We start from the raw sequence: 19,844 nt of genomic DNA on the forward strand, positions 1-19,844 counted from the left end.
TCTCTCTCTCTCTCTCTCTCATAGGCCGAGTTCGGTCTTTTGGAAGACGTTAATAAAATCTTTCTTTCTTTCTTTCTCTCTCTCTCCCTTCTGTGTGCGTTTTGCATCAGCATGCTTTAGATGGTGTTTAGGGCTGAAAGGAGACTCTCAGAGCTTCCCCATGTAAACATTGGTATCAGAGCATCAGGCTTAGCAAGGCTAAACACCAATTCCTTCCCATATGAAGGTGTACAAGTCCAAGGTACAGGAAAGTGCATAGGTAAGAGGCCCAAGGCAAGGAACACAAGATAGGGAAGAGCTCCTAGGAGGTTGGTTGGTGGTGTTCCACAAAGCCCAAAGGGAATGGGAGTCTTGTGAGTTGGGAAACTTGAAAGGCTTTCAGGCAATGGTTCCAAGGGAGGATGATCCTCCAAGGGGTGGAGTGAGAGTGCCAGACTCGTTTCTCAGGAATGAAGAACAAGACGGTGTTCAGAGACAAGGTAGGAACAGATTGGGGACTGGATGGAACAGATGCAGAGATCTTCTTCAGAGTTAGAGTGGATTTAGAGACTAGGCCGGGTATTCAGTGAAAAGGTTGCCAGAGTGGGAAGGATGACAGAGGGACTCCGGGAATAGAATGGGATGATGACAGTCGTCCAAGAAGCAGATTGGAATCCCGTCATCAAGTTTAGCAGAGGGGGATGTCATGTGCACACACATGTACATGCTAATCTCAGGACTAATCCTAGAGTGCAGCCAGATAAAGAAGGATTACGAACCAGAATTTTGGAGCATTGATGTGCAAGATATGGCAAGGGATGGATTGGAGTGGACAAGAAGACCTGTCGGTTGAGTGGAATGCATGAAGAAGCTGTGTCGGCTGCAGTAAACAGGTCGGGTGCTTCATTAAAGAAAAAAGGTGTCCAGGCGGCTGACCGGCCAGTTTTCTAGTTGGTCCAAGGCCTATAAAAGGCACTTATGCCCATCGTTTTGATCATTCACTCCCGCTTGGGTGCGGGTCTAGATATAGGACTAGAGTTAGGGTTTTCTACCTTTTTGTACCATATGATATACTGAATTTCCAGCTATCTCTCTCTCTCTACTCTCCCTTCTGTCTGTGTTTTGCATCAGCATGTTTTAGATGGTGTTTAGGGTTGAAAGAAGACTCTCAGAGCTTCCACAAGTAACTCTCGAGGAAATAGTTTCTCTTGGGATCTGGTGTTCTCTCTCATCGTCAGAATTCACCATAGTGGGAGTGGTCAACATTTTCCTTGACCGCAACAATACCATCCACTATGTGTGTGGGGGGACGTTTCCAGTTGCTTTTGGAGGCTAGAAACCAACTGTCCGTCAGGGGATAGGAGTCACACCGGAATGTGAGTGCAACTGGTGTCTGAAAACCAACCACACAAGTGAAAAAAAAAATTCTTTTTTTTTTCTTGGCTGAATCTTTTTACTAGTGTCTGAAAACCAACCACACAAGTGAAAAATAAAATTCTTCTTTTTTTCTTGGTTGAATCTCTTTATCAAAAGGCAAAGCTCTGATACCTCTGTAACAGCTTACAGACAAGATTATACTTTAGATAATGAATATTTAGCACCTTGGTTCCTGACGATTGCACAATGTAGCGGAAGGAAGAGTACAAGAAAGAGGGAAAAAGAGAGAGAGAGGAGAAACACAATAAAGACACGGTACACCTGATCTGCAAGGCCCCCACCAAGGATGGTGCATTTGCTTTGTTGAATGATGAGAAAAAGGCTGACTTTTGGAGATCTTCCCTTGGCTGTAAACCTTCAGCCTGAAGATGACCTGGTTCTTGACCTTCAAGTTCACCTTTGCGTTATGCTCCCTTTGGCTGTCCTGGCCCTCGGAACACATGAGCACTTTGTGAATTATGAGATGCCTAAATGACTATTTAGCCCATGCTTTTATAGATAGTTGCTGGTTGGTGGGTTCTAGTGGCTGTCAGCCTGGCCGCCTGTAGTATGGCTGCCTGGGTGCTGGGCCTTGGCCGGCTGGCTGTCCAAGCCTTCTAGGCCTGGCCGCCTGTAGTATGGCTGCCTGGGTGCTGAGCCTTGGCTGGCTGGCTGTCCAGGCCTCCTAGGCCTGGCCTACAGCCAGCCCATGCCCATTAGGGGCTGGCCGGCTGGCCTCTCGCCTCCTAGGGATGGCCACAATGTTTAGGGGATCTATGGGCCAAAGCTATGGCCCATGGGCTGCCCTAGCTAGCCCAAGCGTTGGGTACAACCCGACACTATGCAAAACCTACATGCAACTACATGCTTTTGCTGCTGCTCATGGCCTGGCCGCCTGCAGTATGGCTGCCTGGGTGGCTGACTGGCTGTCCAAGCCTTCTAGGCCTGGCTGACAGCCAGTCCATGCCCACTAGGGGCTGGCTGGCTGGCCCCTTGCCTCCAAGAGGCTGACCATCAAGGCCCATGCCCTATAAGGGCTGGCCACAATGCTTAGGGGTTTTGTGGCCAAAGCTATGGCCCATGGGCTGCCCTAGCTAGCCCAAGTGTTGGGTACAACAACCCGACACTAAGCAAAACCTACATCCAACTACATGTTCTTCTCAGGCGCTTGGGCCTTGGCATCTAGCTACAAACCGAATACCCGGAACACCTGTCATCATTGGAGAGGGTGACTCACAGTATGGACTGGCACTGTTCCATGTGCGGGACTTGCACACCTGACCAAAACCATGTACGGGACTTGTACACCTGACCTTGGACGCTTAGAGTGGAACACTGGCTGACTCATCCCGGATTGGGGCTCACAAGGGACGAGTTTCCACTCAAGGTCTTGCACTTGCTTGTACAAATATGAACACGTGGCATCCAAGTGTGGGATGCACGGGTAGGCCTGGTCGCTCGCTGAAGCTCCCGCACTCCCTCCCCCTGCTCGCGCTGCCTGCACGCCTTTCCCCTCACCCACCCATGCGCCCCCCTCTCCCCCCCCGCCTGCCCTTGCTTTTCCGCCACCCCTCCGCCTGGCTCTCTCGCGCTGAAGCCCGCCCCCATCTTCTCGCCATCGCGCCCCCCTCCCCTCTTCAGCGCCCCGTCCCCCCCCCCCCCCGCCAGCCCTCTCTTTCCCCCTTCCTCTCCTTTCTTCGCCGCCTTAACCCCCCCCCTCCCCTTTCTTTTTTTTCTGGTTTTTCCGCCCCCAGGGGGTTCTTTCCTTTTTGTTTAACCTTCCGCCTTCCCCCTCCGCCCTTTGTGTGCAGCTAGGTTCTTGCAGGTCTCTCCACATTCGCTCCGCCTTCGCCATAGCTTCAGACTGTGATGGAGGCTCCTCCCGCCCCGCCTCAGAGGGACTCTTCGCCCCCTCGACCGCCCCTGAGGATACCCCCATCAGGCTTTCTCTTTCGCCAGAAGAGAAAGCGAGCCTCACCGTAGAGGTGGAACGCCTCAAGGCACATTCCACCATCTGCCGTATAGTTGGCACTCGCCCCAGCAGAGGGGAGATCCGGGATCTTCTCCAGGCGCGCCTTCTTGCAGATGTGGGCAAGATCCTGGACGTTCAACTACTGGGCCGTGGACACTACCAGATCGAGTTCGAGACTGCCTAGAGCGTGGCCCAGGTCCTAGCCATGAGTCCCCTTGACATCAGGGGCGCTCGGACATTCTTCAGACCTTGGCAGCATGGCTTTGACCCAGCAGCGGCTGAGCAGGGAGAGCGCCTTTTCCATGTTACAGTTTGCTTCCCTGGACTCCGCCCCGAGTACCTTCCGCTCCTTTCGAGGATAGGAGCACTGGTGGGCTCGGTGCTCGAGACTGGCCCCACTGCAACTTCAGTGGTGGCTAGAGCAGCTGGGCTACCTTCGGTCAGAGTTTTGGTTCCTGACATCTCTTCCCTTCCGAAGGTCATTCAGCTATCTCGGATTAGGGGGGGATGGATTGATCAAAGAGTGGAGTTCTCGGGGCTCCCGAACCAGTGCTTTATTTGCAGACAGGTCGGCCACCTGGCCAAGGCCTGCCCTTGCAGGAGACCCCGACCTGTACCGCAGCAGCAGGCCCCTGATGGCCCGCCCACAGATGCGGCTCGGCAGGCAGCCTCTGGGACACGTGCTCAGCCCACAGAGACCTCGGAGTGGCAGCCTGGATAGGGGCGCCGTCGAGGGAGACAGCCCTAACAGCACGCCCAAAGACCGATGCAGCAGCAGCCACAGTCTCAGCATCACTGGGTTCCCGTGAGGAACAGCTTTGCTCCCCTCCAGGAGGAGACCCCAGCACCGACTGAGGACCAGGAGATGCCAGCACCCCCTCCTTCGCCCCCACCCCCCCTCCCCCGTCCCCCCCTTCCGCCTCGCTTCCACCTTCACCTCCTCCCGTCCCCGCTCCGGTTTCGGCAGCGGCTCCTCCCCCACCCCCTCCCCCCCCCCCTCCTCCCCCCCCCCGCTCGCCTCAGCTACTCGGGAGGCCTTGGCAGTCCCCTGGCGTTCACCTGTAGTCCGGAGGGCTTTGAGCACCGCAGAGGAGACTTACCATGCCGATTCGGGCTTCACGGATATCCTCTATCCGTAGTCGGCTGAGTCGTCTCGACACTAGACAGCGCTCGGAGGCTTTTGATTACTCCTTCACACGGCTTTTTGGAGCAGAGGGCCCCCATGAGCCAGCTATTCACCCATCAGAGTGATGTAGTGATACCTCCGGCCCGTGGGGAGGAGGCACTTGATTCAGCGGTGGCCTTCTCATTCCCTCTCTGTGGCCCATGCGACCGGGAGTGGACTCTGGAGCTCGCTCTTAGCACTTTGAAGACTCAGGCAGTTGAGTTTTCTCACCATGTGAGCGATCTGGAGGTGACAAATGTGATAGGCCGACTATGGGAGTTGGCTCATTTTTTCATTGATCCCGGGAGTGTGGATGCCTCAGGGATTCGACATTTGGTCGTTCGCATAGTGGCAGACTTAGCACGGGACCCTGGATATGTATGCATACACGAGGGTGCTCTGTCTGAGCGGGAGGCAGTCACCATGGGACAGCCACTGGCGCCTGATCCGAGATTCTTGCACCACACCGGGTGGGCAGATTCGTAGCCGCTCGGATGAGGACTATTCTCCATCCAAGCCGCTTGCGAAGGCCTGCCGTATGGCTGAGACAGCATCCACCTCAGCAGGTCATCCATGAGGATCATCTCATGGAATGTACAGGGCCTTGGCGGTGCACATTATATACGTTATCGTGGTTGCTTGAGGGAGGAGCTTCAGAGATGCCTGGTTGGGGGCAGTATTGATATTTTGATGATGCAGGAGCACCATTTGGGTGAGAGCAGGATTCGGAGATATGGTTCGGTGATGCCTGGTAGATGGGACACCTTTTGGTCTGCAGGGTTTGGCCCCTTGGGTGGGCAAGGAGGAGTATGTATGGTCATTGCGGATGTATGGCGGCAGGCCATTGTGGATCGCGGGATCATTGTGCCTGGTAGAGCACAGTATGCCATTTTGAGGACGCATGATGAGCTCTTTGGCGTGCTCAATGTCTATGCGCCCAACCATGCTAGTGCCAGAGCAGAGTTTTGGACCCAGGTTACGGATGCATTGCCAGAGGCCGCACATTGGTGTGTCGGGGGGGACTTCAAAGCTTCTTTTGCAGCGGCTGCAGGCTCGGGCTCCCCCAGTAGGGGGCACTTGGGCACCAGAGATACGATGGATCTTCATAGAGATGAGGAGGACAGGCCTCAGTAGAGGATGGGAGGACAGATTTGCCTTGAGCATCCTGAGAGCTTGGGAGTTGCTGAGACCGGGGCTCTCTCAGAGATCTCCTTCTTGTGATGAGGAGCGGGCCAGACAGCCGCTCATCTGGAGCCCATCGGTTCGCACAGAGCAAGGTCATATGCTAGGTTCTTGACCTCGTCTAGCCTGGGGACCATTGGCGGCAGGTCCAGCACGTAGTTTTGGAGGCTGGCAGGCCTTCTGCAGTCTCCCAGAGGAGATCCAGGTGGAGAGGCTGAGTCACTTCAGAGGGGGGTTGATTATGAGGGATGACATTCAGGAGGCACTCACAGAGGAGTGGTTCACGCCTCTCGAGCCCGTGGCCCCATGGTGGATGGGAGCCTTTACTCAGTTGGAGATCCTGATTGCTGTCAGAGCTTGCACTGAGGATGGCAGATGCCTCTGCTATGAGATCCAGGATGAGGGCAGGCTTCAGAGAGTGGAGGTGGAGTCGCCTTTGGTTGGAGAGTGCATCTTTCAGAGGATACGGGTGGTGGCCGCCGCTTCTCGGAAGTGGCATATTGGCCCAGACCCTGCAGATGTGGACTCTGATTGGCGCATATGGGCATATGCAGCGCGCCCCTTGGCCCGGCTCCAGTGGGACCCAGGCGAGTACGAGTGGCATGATCCTTATGCATCCCTTGAGGCCACAGAGATCACCTTTTTCCAGTATACTGTTCGGTTGGGGCGACATATTTTGACGGCGAGGAGGATGGTCTCTCCAGCTGCATCGGGGCACTGGCGGCTACAGGGACTCTCTCAGGAGTTCCTGGAGGATTTTTGGACCAGGATCTGGGCTAGTCGACAGGCACGCAGGATCTCGACTTTCCAGTGGCTGGTCCCCCACAGGGGCTCTGCAGTTGGCACCTGGCTTGTCTACAGCGGTCTTCCGGCGGCCTGCGTCCGATGCGGCCACCCTAGGGAGACACAGAGACATTGCCTATGGGATTGCCCTCAGGCGTAGCAGATTTGGCTGCGGATGCTGCGCATTTTGGCCCCCCTTTCTCCAGAGGGTATGTATATGTGGGGTGCCGTTGCTTGGTCGACTTCGTCAGGGCCTGCTATGGGCTATGAGACGGAGCAGGACTGCCAGGCCATCAGATTCATTAGGGGCCAGCCTCGCCTTGTTCCTTCACCGGACTTCTCGTCCGCCGGCTGGACACAGGAGAGAGGGATCTACGATGGGAGCTCCTCAGCAGCCTCACCATATGGTTCACCTGGAGGGCCTGGTGCTTCAGGGCCTTTGAGGGGAGACTGGAGCCACCAGCAGAGACTGTTCGGGGGATCTGGCAGGAGTTGATCCACACCCTGCGAGGATAGTATGACCGCATCCGGGGCGACTCGGCGGATGAGGCGATCTTGCGGCACCAAGCCTTTCACACCACTTGGCGCAGCGGCCCCTTCTATACCCTACATGCGGGGTCCCCCCGTTGGCACTATAGGCCACCTGTTTGGCTTTTCCCCCCTCCTATTGTATGATATAGCCTCTCAGTTCTTTGTACTGATACTTGTACTTTTCAGCACCTAGGGAGAGTCTCCCTGGCTGCCTTGCTTTGTTCTCTGCTTTGTTTTCTTATGAGCAGAGAGGATCTTTTGTAGCCCTACGGGCGTTTTTTTTATATAACTAATATAACTAATGAAAGGATCTTTTCTCGGAAAAAAAAAAAAGTGTGGGATGCACGAGACAAGTGCCTACAAGTTACAACAACTATAGGGGGATCTTCTTCGATGTGTTCTTGGCAAGCTTTGACCAACTCTTGAGTGGCTTCTAGCCTGCTCTGCTTCTCTATGGGGTTTGGGCACTATGCTAGCCTCTTTGGTAGGTTGTTCAGGTCTAGGACTGCTTCTTCTTGGTCATGGGTGGTTGTAAAATAAATTCCTCTTTCAAAGGATGGTGATGAAACATTGGAGACCATGTCTTTGCTTGAGCTCTCTTGGATTGTCACTTGGTCCTCCCCTCTCCCTATCTTCTTGGTTCTTCGCCTTCGGATCTTGGGGGTGATTTTCGCTTGTTCTAAGACTTCATTAGCAGACTGGGCTTGCCCTTGAGTCTTTTGCGGTTGATAAGAGGTGGAGGCCTCTCCTGATTTGGGAGCTGTTGATCGTCTCCAACTTTGCATTGCTATGGGTGAAGGTACGTACACAGGCCCAGTCGAGCACGTACTGTTGGGTGTTGGACTCACACACTCACACACACAAACTTGCACATTAGGGTTAGGTGCAGGGTAGAGAAGCTCACACACAGAAATGAGAGAGAGAGAGAGAGAGAGCCAAAAGTGTGGTATCCAGGGTGTTGGACTCACACACTCACACACACAAACCTGCACATTAGGGGTAGGTGCAGGGTAGAGAAGCTCACACACAGAAATGAGAGAGAGAGAGAGAGAGAGAGAGCCAAAAGTGTGGTATCCACAAAATGCAAGTCAACCCTTGCATGTGTGCCACATCCATATAATATAGAACTACAAAATATTATATGTGTCCTTTCACACTTGATGTCCAAGGGGAAAAACCACATGGGAAAAAGTGCCCTTGGTTAAGCCCTGTTCACACATAGCACTACCATAAGTGAGCATATGCCTACAAATCCCCCCTGTAGTGGAAGTGTGAACCTGTACAAGGTAGCAGATCACTCTCTGTATGAGAGTAAGCCCAAAGCTTTGCGGAAAGCTTCAAACTTTTCTCGAGGTAAAGCCTTTGTGAATAGATCTGCAACATTATCCTGTGTAGGGCAATAAGATAAACTGATCTCCCCTGCATGTAGCCTCTCTCTGACATAGTGATAATGAATCTCTATGTGCTTGGTACGTGCATGAAATACTGGATTTCGTGCCACGGCCATAGCACTCTGGCTATCAGTGAGAATGGTGGTGGGTGTCTGCTGACACTCACGAAGATCAGCCAATAGTCTCCTCAACCATACACAATCTACTGTAGCTGTAAAGACTGCCCTGTACTCAGCCTCACAGGTAGATGTAGCAACAGTGGGTTGCTTTTTACTCAACCAAGATATGCATGAGCTGCCAAGAAACAAACAATTCCCACTGGTGGATTGCCTGGTATCGTAATCACCAGCCCAATCTGAATCACTGTATGCATAAAGCTGCAAGCTGCTTCCCCTTGGATAGAACAAACCAAGATCCAGGGTACCCTTAAGATATCGAAAATGCGTTTGATTGCTTGCCAATGCTTTGTGCCTGGGCTGTGCATGAATTTGCTCAACAAAGACACCCCAAAAGATATGTCTGGCCTCGTGTTACACAAGTAAATGAGGCATCCCACTGCCTGGCTATAAAGGCCGGCCTCAAAAGGCTCTCCAATATCATGCATAGTAAGCCGTACATCTGATTCTACTGGAGTAGAAATGGGCTTACATTCATCCATGTGAAACCTTTTTAGCAAACTTTTTATGTACTTAGTTTGCTGCATAACAATGCCATCATCTGTATGCATAAACTGTATGCCGAGATTGTAGTGTTAAGGCCCCAAATCTGACATATCAAATTCAGCTTTCAAATCAGCTTTGAAATCTGAAATTTGTGCTTTGTTTGTACCTGTAATGAGCATGTCATCTACATACAAGATGACTATGAGAATATCGGCATCGGTTTTCTTCACATACAATGTGCTTTCAGCTGGACTATTCTCATAACCTTGGCTGGTTAGATGAGCATGTATCTTATCATACCAAGCTCTTGGAGCTTGTTTTAACCCATACAATGCTTTGTGCAACCTGCATACTTTATGTTCCTCACCAGGAACTACAAAACCAATGGGCTGATTTACATATATTTCCTCTTGTAAATCCCCATTTAAGAATGCAGTTTTGATATCCAATTGATGCACTTTCCATCCTTTATGGGCAGCCAATGCAATCACAGATCTTATTGTGGTCATTCTCGAAGTAGGAGCAAAAGTCTCTTCATAATCTATTCCCTTTTTCTGGGAGTAGCCTTTAGCCACAAGTCTTGCTTTGTACCTGTCAATAGTACTATCAGACTTTCTTTTGACTTTGTACACCCACTTTGTGCCAATTACATGCTTGCCTTTAGGCAATTCCACAAGATCCCATGTATTATTCTTCATGATAGAAGAAATTTCAGCTTGCATAGCTTGCAACCAATGCTCATTCTCATGTGCTTCTTCATAAGAAGAAGGCTCTTCTGAATCAAAGAGACCACCCATTGCGAATGCAGACTCCCCACGATGTACATTCAAGGCATGGCTGGAACTAGCCCTTGTTCTACCTGTGAGTGGAGCTGCAAGTTTGCTTTCTTGCAAAGTTTTCAGCAACCATCTTGGCACTGACTTGGCTGTGTCTATGGCTGTTTGCTCTTCCCTGACAAGATCTTCCACTTCTTCCACAGAAGGGGGCTGAATGGCTGGCTGGTCCACATGTTCTACATGTGGATTTTCTTGTGTAGGGGCTGGCTGATCTGAATCCCCTCTAATTGCAATGGGTAAAAGTCCATCAAACATGTCCTGTATGCCTGTATCATTGCTTTTATATAAGCTGACCATGGGCTGTTCTGAATTTTCAGCAAATACCACATCTCTACTCACAAAAATCCTTAGTGTAGTTGGATTATAAAGACGGTATCCTTTGCTTTCATTGTTGTAGCCTACAAAAATGCATTTAATTGCTTTGTCATCAAGCTTTGTTCGGAGTTGTTCTGGCACATGTGCATATGCCAAACACCCAAATGTACGCATAATATCCACTGTTGGCTTTCGGCTATACCAAGCCTCAAATGGTGTTATGGTTTTCAAAGCTTTTGTTGGACACCTGTTCAACACATGAGTTGCACACATTATAGCTTCCATCCAAAATTTGTACAGAAAAATACCTCCAGGCAAGGGCAGCAGGCTTGGAGCAGACAACTTGAAAAAAAAACTTGGCGATGGAGGAAGTGTTGCAGGTGGCGAGCAGGCGGAATGTTGAGTCAAGCAATGTTGGGTAGTCGAGCTGGTGGCGGGCAGGCGAGCAGGCGGAAGCGGCAGCCGTGTATAGTCGAGCTGGTGGCGGGCAGGCGACCAGATGTAACTGGAGTCGTCGGTGTAGTGGGCTAGCGCGAATGGCCTGAAACGGGCGACCAGGGGCGGGCGAGCAGTGGAGCCGGAGCGGGAGCCGTCAACGGCAGGTGTCCAGGTCGCTGGCGGCGAGCGAAGGCCACGAACAGAGTTAGCGTGGGGCACGAGCAGAGGCGGTCGTGGGGTAGCACACTCGGAGGTCGGAGCAGACGGGAACGGAACAGCGACGGCGGGCTCGGAGCGCTGGTCGAGGCGACGGCGACGGAGGCCGAACGGGACGAGATGTCCGGTGGCTGTGACGGAACGGCTAGTCTGCAGGCGTCGACGGAACGGGACGACGTTGCGTCCGTTGGAGTAGCACCGGCCAGAACGGGGCGGCTGTAGCGCTGACGGAGCTGGTCGGCGCCGCCTGCAGAGGAAGCGCCGCCTGGGAGGCTGGGCGGAGGTGGTGGGCTCCCCACTAGTGCCGCCCGTCTCTGGCGGCCGGATGGTGGAGCAACTGGACGGAATAGGCGGACGGACGTCCGTCGACGGAAAAACACAGTGCCGACGGAAATTCGCAGTCGACGAAATTTTGCAGTAATTTTTCCAGCAGCAGATTTCCAAGGCCAGCTCCCAGCTCCCAGCTCTGATACCAAATGTTCAATTACACTCAATGTGTATACATACGCGACAAATCGCAGCTGTAATGTGTGAACAGGGCTTAACCAAGGGCACTTTTTCCCATGTGGTTTTTCTCCTTGGACATCAAGTGTGAAAGGACACATATAATATTTTGTAGTTCTATATTATATGGATGTGGCACACATGCAAGGGTTGACTTGCATTTTGTGGATACCACACTTTTGGCTCTCTCTCTCTCTCTCTCTCTCATTTCTGTGTGTGAGCTTCTCTACCCTGCACCTAACCCTAATGTGCAGGTTTGTGTGTGTGAGTGTGTGAGTCCAACACCCAACATTTTTTTTTTGAAGTACAAAATATTATATGTTAAGAGTGTCCTTTCACACTTGATGTCCAAGGGGAAAAACCACATGGGAAAAAGTGCCCTTGGTTAAGCCCTGTTCACACATAGCACTACCATAAGTGAGCATATGCCTACACGTACGTAGCCCGACTAGAGAGAAATTTGCACTCCAATCGGGCCAATGGCAAATACTAGTATAGCAAGGGAGTCCCAAGCTTCCCCGGCAGCGGTGCCAAAGATGGGAACACTTGAGCCTTGCACGACAGGAGAGAAGAAGTGAAGAATGCGAGGGTCGTTGCCGGTTTGCACCCTTATCCGTTTGTGGTAGAACAACCCTCTCTTGTGGAGAAGCTAGGGTCCTCAACCTTGCCTCCCTTGGTGGCATCCCAAGGGAGATAGCACTTGGGTAGTGAGCAAAGAGGGAGAAAAGCTCAATCTCAACCTCAATACCAACATTGGTGAGAGAATGGGGAAGAGATGGAGATGGAGAAGGAAAGGAAGAAGAAAAAGAAGAGAGCAAGTAACATCACTCTACACACTCACCACACAATCCAAACAAGAAAGCATGCATCAAAGAGAGCAAACATGCAAGCAACCATCAACACGAGCATAAAGCTAGACTCAATTGTGATAATGGGATTATGTAGTGTTCTCATTAGTCAAAATGACTTATATACAAGCCTTATATTTACAATTTTCGGCCGTCCAAAAGCTAGAAATAGGTTTATTTTCTAGGCTAAGTATATACTACTAGCATTACACAAGTCCTAAGGTCGCTAAATGACTATTGTCCAAAATTACACAAGTAGTAAGCTCGGAGATATCCCAAAAGGGTGTAGCGGAGTAATGTTACCATTGTGGTTAATAGGAGCGGTCACTTGCCTAATCCTGCTGCTCGTGTTGAGCTTGGGTGACAGCTTTGTGTCAGTAGATGTATTCCAAAGAAGTTTGTGATGAAGGTCCGAGAGGCATCTCACTAGCACCGATTCCGTGGGTGCTGTCTCACAGCTAGACCTCTCGATGGCGGCGAAGCTCCAGGAGGCACATGCCCAGGCATCTGTAGTCCTCACGTTGCATAACCTGTAGGAGAGGGCCATATTCATCTTGAAAAAGACAGTGGAACCTCTCGTGAATCTCGTAGTATGTTAGGCATGTAACATGCGGAAGCTCTGGGAGTCTTCTTTCAGCCCTAAACACTCCTGGAAACATGCTGATGCAAAACGCAGATATGAAGAGAGAGTAGAGAGAGAGAGATATGCTAGAAATTCAGTATATTAATATGGTACAAAAAGGTACTTAGTCCACAGCCCTAGGCTGCCTTGAAGAAAAGGTGATAAACACCCAAAATTCTAGTCCCTACTTGGACCCTAATAATCCACCCCATAAAGGAATGAATGACTTCTTTCTGTTCGCTACATTGCTCCGATGTAACATGAGTTTGCAGATATGTGTTTAGACGCTAACGACTTATCGTCTCATTATCACACGTAAATGTATCAGACACAGAGTATCCCCCGGAATAAACTGCACCTATGTGGGCTCCGATAATGAAGTCATCTCATCTAATATGATCTTATCTATTCAGTCCCAACTGTCGGATTCATTATCACCCGATTTATCGAAACGAACAGAAGGGGAAACTGTTGATCATGCACTCACAACAGTTCAACCTATTCCGTCTAATCTGCATGAATCTGCGACATTACTATTAACTCATTCAGATAGACTTTTTAATTCTATTTCAGATCTGAAAAGATTACTGTCGAAGTTGAACTCATCCCCTCGTGAAACGAAAGATTCGTTTCTATCTTCATGCAGTAGCGATGGGTTTTTTTTGGAAAAAACGTTGATAGACTCTAATCCCAACACATTGTGCCTCTTGTGCTATTTATAGTCCCTTGTACTTTATGGAGAATTGGCCGACTGCTGGTTGGCCAGTTGACTGGACATCATTCCATATTATTGATTCGCCCTGCAGCTGCCTCATGTGGATCAGCCGACAGACTGTTTTATCTCAGCCGACAGCTCCCCTTCAGCAGCCGACAGCATCCTATGCCTTCCATGTCCCTGCTCCAAGTCCATAGTGGTTCTCTTCTACACCTTGTGCTCCAAAATTCTGGTTCTTACTGTCTTTTTCTGGCTGCCCTCTTCTGGGTAATCTCTGAGAATGTCCATGGCATATCCATGCACATGACATCCCCCTCTGCTAAACTTGATGACAGGATTCCAACCTGTTCTTGGATGATTGTCATCATCCCACTCTATTCCTGGAGTCCCTCTGTCATCCATCCATCCTTGGCAACCCTTTTCTTTGAAAGCCCGGCTCGGTCTCCAAAACCACTTTGTCTCAGATTAAGATCTATGCATCTGTTTTCCATCTAGTCCACAATCCATTCCTGCCGTGACTTTGAACACTGTCTTGGTCTTCATTCCTGAGAAATGAGTCTGGCACTCTCACATCACCCCTTGGAGGATAATCCTCCCTTGGGACCGTTGCCTGAGAACCTATCTGGCTCATAGGACTGCCATCCCCTCTGGCTTTGTGGAACACCACCAGGGAGCTCTTCCCATTCTGTGCTCCTTGCCTTGGGCTTCGTATCTGTGTACTTTCCTGTACCTTGGACCTGTACTCCATCATATGGGATTGATTTAGTGTTTAGCTTTGCTGAGCCTGATGCTCTGATACCAATGTAACACGCGGAAGCTCTGGGAGTCTTCTTTCAGCCCTAAACACTCCTGGAAACATGCTGATGCAAAACGCAGATATGAAGAGAGAGGAGAGAGAGAGAGAGATATGCTGGAAATTCAGTATATTAATATGGTACAAAAAGGTACTCAGTCCACAGCCCTAGGCTGCCTTGAAGAAAAGGTGATAAAACACCCAAAAGTCTAGTCCCTACTTGGACCCTAATGATCCACCCCATAAAGGAATGAATGACTAACACATTGTGCCTCTTGTGCTATTTATAGTCCCTTGTACTTTATGGAGAGCTGGCCAACTGCTGGTCGGCCAGTTGATGGGACATCATTCCATATTATTGATGCGCCCTGCAGCTGCCTCATGTGGATCAGCCGACAGACTGTTTTATCTCAGCCGACAGCTCCCCTTCAGCAGCCGACAGCATCCTATGCCTTCCATGTCCCTGCTCCAAGTCCATACTGGTTCTCTTCTGCACCTTGTGCTCCAAAATTCTGGTTCTTACTGTCTTTTTCTGGCTGCCCTCTTCTGGGGAATCTCTGAGAATGTCCATGGCATATCCATGCACATGACAAGGCATCTGAACAAATAGTGCTCCTCTGCCTCCACCCCTTTGGTTGTGCATACCCTACTTGCTAGTGCCTCTTGAGGGAGGCTGCCCGCTCTGCTAGACTCAATCCATAAACATGAGATGATACCTCAATTCGCCAAGAGCGATCGGCATGCCATGTGACATGTGCCTGTGGAGGTATTTAGGGCTCACAATGAATCCGTCCTTTGAAATTCACAAGAAATACTGTGTGAGAACTGGAGAGAGAGAGAGAGAGAGAGAGAGAGAGAGGGGAGAGTTTTATGGGTTTTTATGTGCAGGTTATGCTTGGATCTGGAGATTTATCAATTGAATCATGGATGCAGTGGGCAGAGTCAACATACAAAGACAAATTTCGAGGCTGGGTTGGATTTAGTGTCCCTGTTGCACACCGCATCACAGCCGGGTAAAGCATCTTGAATGCAATCATTGGAAGGGGATGTCCCTGATGTCAACTTAGGTTTCCATGTTGCTTGATGGATTACTTGTAATTGTTGAATTCTTGCTTCCCATCAGGTGTGATATACTCTTGATGCCGTCTAGATTTGAACCATGTGGTCTGAATCAGTTGTATGCAATGAGATATGGCACAGTACCGGTTGTTCATTGTACTGGCGGATTACGGGTATGTTGGTATCAGAGTGAAACATGCAAGATGATTTTCGACGACATGCTCCATATTGTTGAAGTCATTGATTTACAGTTGGCTTTCACAGGATACTGTTGAGGATTTCAATCCGTTTGCAAATGGTGGACAAGGAGCTGGCACAGGGTATGTTTAAACCAAATTAAGCTTTATAAAAGGCTTGTTTGCTTGAATTATATTTTATATTTTAGAGGAAGGAGTTGCCTACCTGCTTCCAATTTTCTGCCAAGTTGTTGCTGCCCTCACTTCCAGCTGTTGCAGTCCACGTCTGCAGACCTCCCTTGAGCCAGGGCTAATAAAGCTCACTCCCACTCACTACCACATATCCATGCCAAATCAGCCCTGGCATCCCATACCACCAGAGCCTGCCTGTACAGGCCCTCGGCAAGACTATGTGATCCGCCGTGTCCATGACAGGAGTAAGACAACTCTTCGTCCAAGCCTTGACCAACTGTCAGTCAGTCATGATAATGAATCTTGCCTCACTTACATATTGATAATTGTTGCTATAAATAACCATCCAGTCATAAATAGCCAGTTCACATGGATTTATTAATAATGAACCTTAGCCACCCGTATCTGCCTGCTTTCCATAATTTGAGGGCTCTCCTGACCCTGCCAAATTAGGTCCTAATCCCGAGGATTAGTATTAGGTGCGTAACACTGTTCGGTCCTGTCTGTGTCCATTTAGAGGTTTAACTCCCTTGAAGGCATGATGTAGGTGCTACACGTCACGGTCCTTGCCAAATTCCTATGTAAAGGTATTGGCACATTTTTCTGGACGGAAGCGATCTTCTTTCTTTCAACCTTGGTTATGCAATATCTTCATCTGTAAGCTCTTGCATGGGTTCCATATGGCCATAATCACTTGTGATGTTCCTTGGTGTCAGATGCAATTTTATTTTCATTTCCCCTGAATCAGCCCATGATTGCTGGGTTTGTATTGCTTCTAGTCAAAATAGATGGTCAGGACACCACACAACTTTACATGGCTTGAAATAAGGTGGTCCTGGTGGCCTTCCGTCAAAACTGGCCTGTAACTTAGCATCTGTTGCTGCAAATCTTTTAGGCACCCTGTGGTGCCTGACACATTATTGCATGAAATATTTGGCATTATTCTTGTCTACGTTGGACATAAGACAGATAACCTTCAGAAGCTCTTGCTAGTGCTGGTGGTGAATCCACTGCAATGTTCTCAGAGATGGACAATGCCTGCAATAAGCTTGTTAGTATGGAGTGGTCGAGCCTGGCTGGCTTTGCATGACATACTACATCTCATCTTTTCAAGTTGCTTTCCTTCAAAGTGAGTGGTCAGCATCCATTACATCATATTATCACTTCCCACAATTTTGTAAGCTTGGAGTTATTCCAAAAAAGTGAGAAAGAAAGAAAGAAAGAAAGCTGTATTAACGTCTACTAGAGGCCGAACTCGACCTATGAGACAAATCAATGTACAACTATCAATGTCTTCTGGATGTCCAGAAAAAAAAATGACAAAATGAACACAGCTCGATGATTTATCTATGTAGATTTGTCTACTACTGTGACTTATCTTTATGCATGAACCTGCACCTACCCATGGGTGCTGATGACGTGAGTGGGGATGCCATAGTACGTAGTCTATGCTATGGATGATAGAGTTGATGATCTGAAGCTTTGTGAGTAGACTCTCATGAAGTTGAGATCGCACTTTGGTTAATAAGTTAAAAAAATAAACTGAACTTTCATTTGGTGTATTCCTAAGAGCTATACTTGACCTCACCTCAAGTGCCATCCACTTAGTCTGTCATGTGTGCATTTTATGCAACACCAACAACCCTAAGCCTTGAGTTATGAATCAAGTATGCCTTGTCTTGGAAATTTAGTAGCCCATTTCTTAACCTAAACCAGCATTTCTTTCGCATTCTAGCTTGCGTAGACCAGATATTACCTTGGCTGCCTTGAAAGCTGGCACATTTTCCTCTTAGTATTCATGCATCTAAACTTGAGGAATAGCACATGTGCATGCCCACAATGCTGTTAGCTTCTTTTTGTGTGCCCAAACTCAGACTTCTAGAAGCCTTTTTTCTCCAATACGATGATGCCACGCCAGCTAGAAGAGCTGTTCATGTCTCTTGTATGATCACAGCCAAGTACCTGGATGAGGACTCGAACTTCTTGGACACAAGGGCTGACTCTGAACTTGACAGGGAGATACCACCCTAATGTTGCATAGAAACGCGTTTCGTATAGGTTTGAAACGTACGAAACGTTTCGTCCTGTACGAAACGTGTTTTTTATTCATCATGAAGATTTTAATACCCTACAGCCCGACACATCGAATTGTTTCGTACCTTTTCTGTGCGCGTTTCCCAGTGGCGGCCGCCTGTACTTTTTCGCCATTTTGTGTGCCAGCTTGCCATCAAATCAACGCTCGTGTCAGCCCGCCTGCACATGAGGATGAGCATGAGGATGCAGATGAGGATGAGCATGCAGATAGCAGCTAGCAGCTGCCAGCATCATTTTATTTGGACATGTTATTTATTTTGATCTTGGATTTTGAGTCATGACTCATCACCCACATGGTGATCCTTTTGATTTCTGTTTAGTCATCACCCACGTGATTTGTGATATTATCATATCTTACATGTATTTTGTTTTTATTGAAATGAATTCATTGTAGTCTCTTATGAGTTATGTCAACAGTTTTTTCTTTTGTATATTTCAAGTTTAAAATATACATACTTTTTCTATTTTGTATGAAACCTTTTTCTACCCGTTTTTTACCTTTTATGAAACGTTTCAAAACGTATGAAACCCGTTTCATACCTGCCGTTTCAGAAACGCCTGGCAACACTGTACCACCCAAAACCAAGAACATGGGAAAAATGTTGTCCTCGCGGTCTTTATTACCTTGAATAGGTTCCCATATATTTTAATGGTGCCAGTTTTTTTTAAGGTATCTGGATTCTGGGCCTACATTACATGGCCCCCAATATAGACCCAATAGGTGCCATCATGCTATGCAAAAGCAGCAAATGCACTTTTTTTGCAGCGAAAATGAGAGTTGGAGGCACATTGTGAGCCATGATTGGTGTGCCTTGTATGCATTAGCCCTGGGCACAACCAAAGGGTTCTTGGGCCTCAGTTCCATTAAGGAGATACGCAGTTGGGCCTCATAGAGAAAGCATGCATAGGAACAGTTTCCAGATCTCTGGTATAAGTAAAGCTCTTTAAATTTAATGGTTGTGAATAGGCTTGGTTTACTCTTAATTATCAAGAGTCTTTTGTTTCGTGGACCTTTAAAGTTTCCTCTCTGAATGGGAAATAAATAATAGATGATTAACAAACTCTTTTATGTGCAGGTGGACTTTTTTTCCTCTCACCAAGGAGGCTATGTTGGGGGTAAGATGTATGAATTGCTCAAATTGTTGTCATTTTGATCTCCACTTGTAACTAAATGCAAAGTTGGCGTGGCAGGCTTTATGGACAGCCTTACAAACATTCAGGGAGCACAACACATCATGGGAAGGCATAATGCGCCGAGGCATGGAGCAGGACTTTTCATGGGATCGTGCAGCGTTGCAGTATGAGCAAATCTTTGAGTGGGCAATGATTGATCCTCCCTATGCGTAGGTGGCAAGTTTGTGGCAAACTGAGTGGCTGCTCCATCTGAATATCCCCAAAATGGTGAAGTGCAGCTTCATGGGTGTTCTAAGTTCTTTCTTGATAAGATCATGTAATAAAGCCCCTCTAAATGCTTGCAGCTGTCAGCCTTGTTCCTCTGCTTCCTATTGGCAGTTGGATACTTGAAGTAAATGTACAGCATGTTAACAATGCTCTACTTGAAGTTATCTTGGCAAGACTTCACAAGCGGCGTTCGAGACTCTGCTGCAAGTACCACCATGTAGCCTTCCTTTGGCCATTTATGCCATTTGATCATCTTCAAATATTGCCTTCCTTCAGCCATTTCTTCAAAAACATTCGTATTGAGCATGTTCATATTTTTGATTGTATGAGATGAGGTGGAATGGCGGGATTTACATTTTAGTTAAAAAAACAATACCTTACCTTTTAGTCAAATACTTGTAGTAGCTCAAAATTTGCCATAGATCAAAGGCTATCAAAAACTTTAATGAGAACCACTCCATTAACGATCTCAAGTATCTGTTATAGACTGAAGGCTATATAAGGAGCCATTTTCAATAGTATGTGGTGCAACAAACAAGGCCACACCTAAAACC

General features: G+C 48.6%; 1 protein-coding gene across 2 annotated transcripts in view; it reads left to right on the forward strand.

Annotated features, from left to right (window-relative positions):
- Positions 1–19,562, forward strand: part of LOC147632253 (soluble starch synthase 1, chloroplastic/amyloplastic-like) — a 34,334-nt gene extending 14,772 nt beyond the window's left edge. Inside the window, exons 11-15 of one of the 2 annotated variants that reach the window (XM_086807061.1) lie at positions 15,257–15,381; positions 15,492–15,600; positions 15,692–15,747; positions 18,966–19,005; positions 19,081–19,562. In XM_086807061.1, coding sequence (XP_086663187.1) covers positions 15,257–15,381; positions 15,492–15,600; positions 15,692–15,747; positions 18,966–19,005; positions 19,081–19,236 — 486 coding nt within the window. In that variant the 3' untranslated portion in view covers positions 19,237–19,562. The remainder of the gene's footprint in view (positions 1–15,256; positions 15,382–15,491; positions 15,601–15,691; positions 15,748–18,965; positions 19,006–19,080) is intronic. The other variant, XM_086807062.1, reaches the window with a different exon arrangement.
- Positions 19,563–19,844: the final 282 nt, after the last annotated feature.

Source organism: Cibotium barometz, chromosome 13 (genome assembly GCF_041138505.1).
Source record: "Cibotium barometz isolate CiBa-2024 chromosome 13, ASM4113850v1, whole genome shotgun sequence".
Taxonomy (NCBI): Eukaryota; Viridiplantae; Streptophyta; class Polypodiopsida; order Cyatheales; family Cibotiaceae; genus Cibotium; species Cibotium barometz.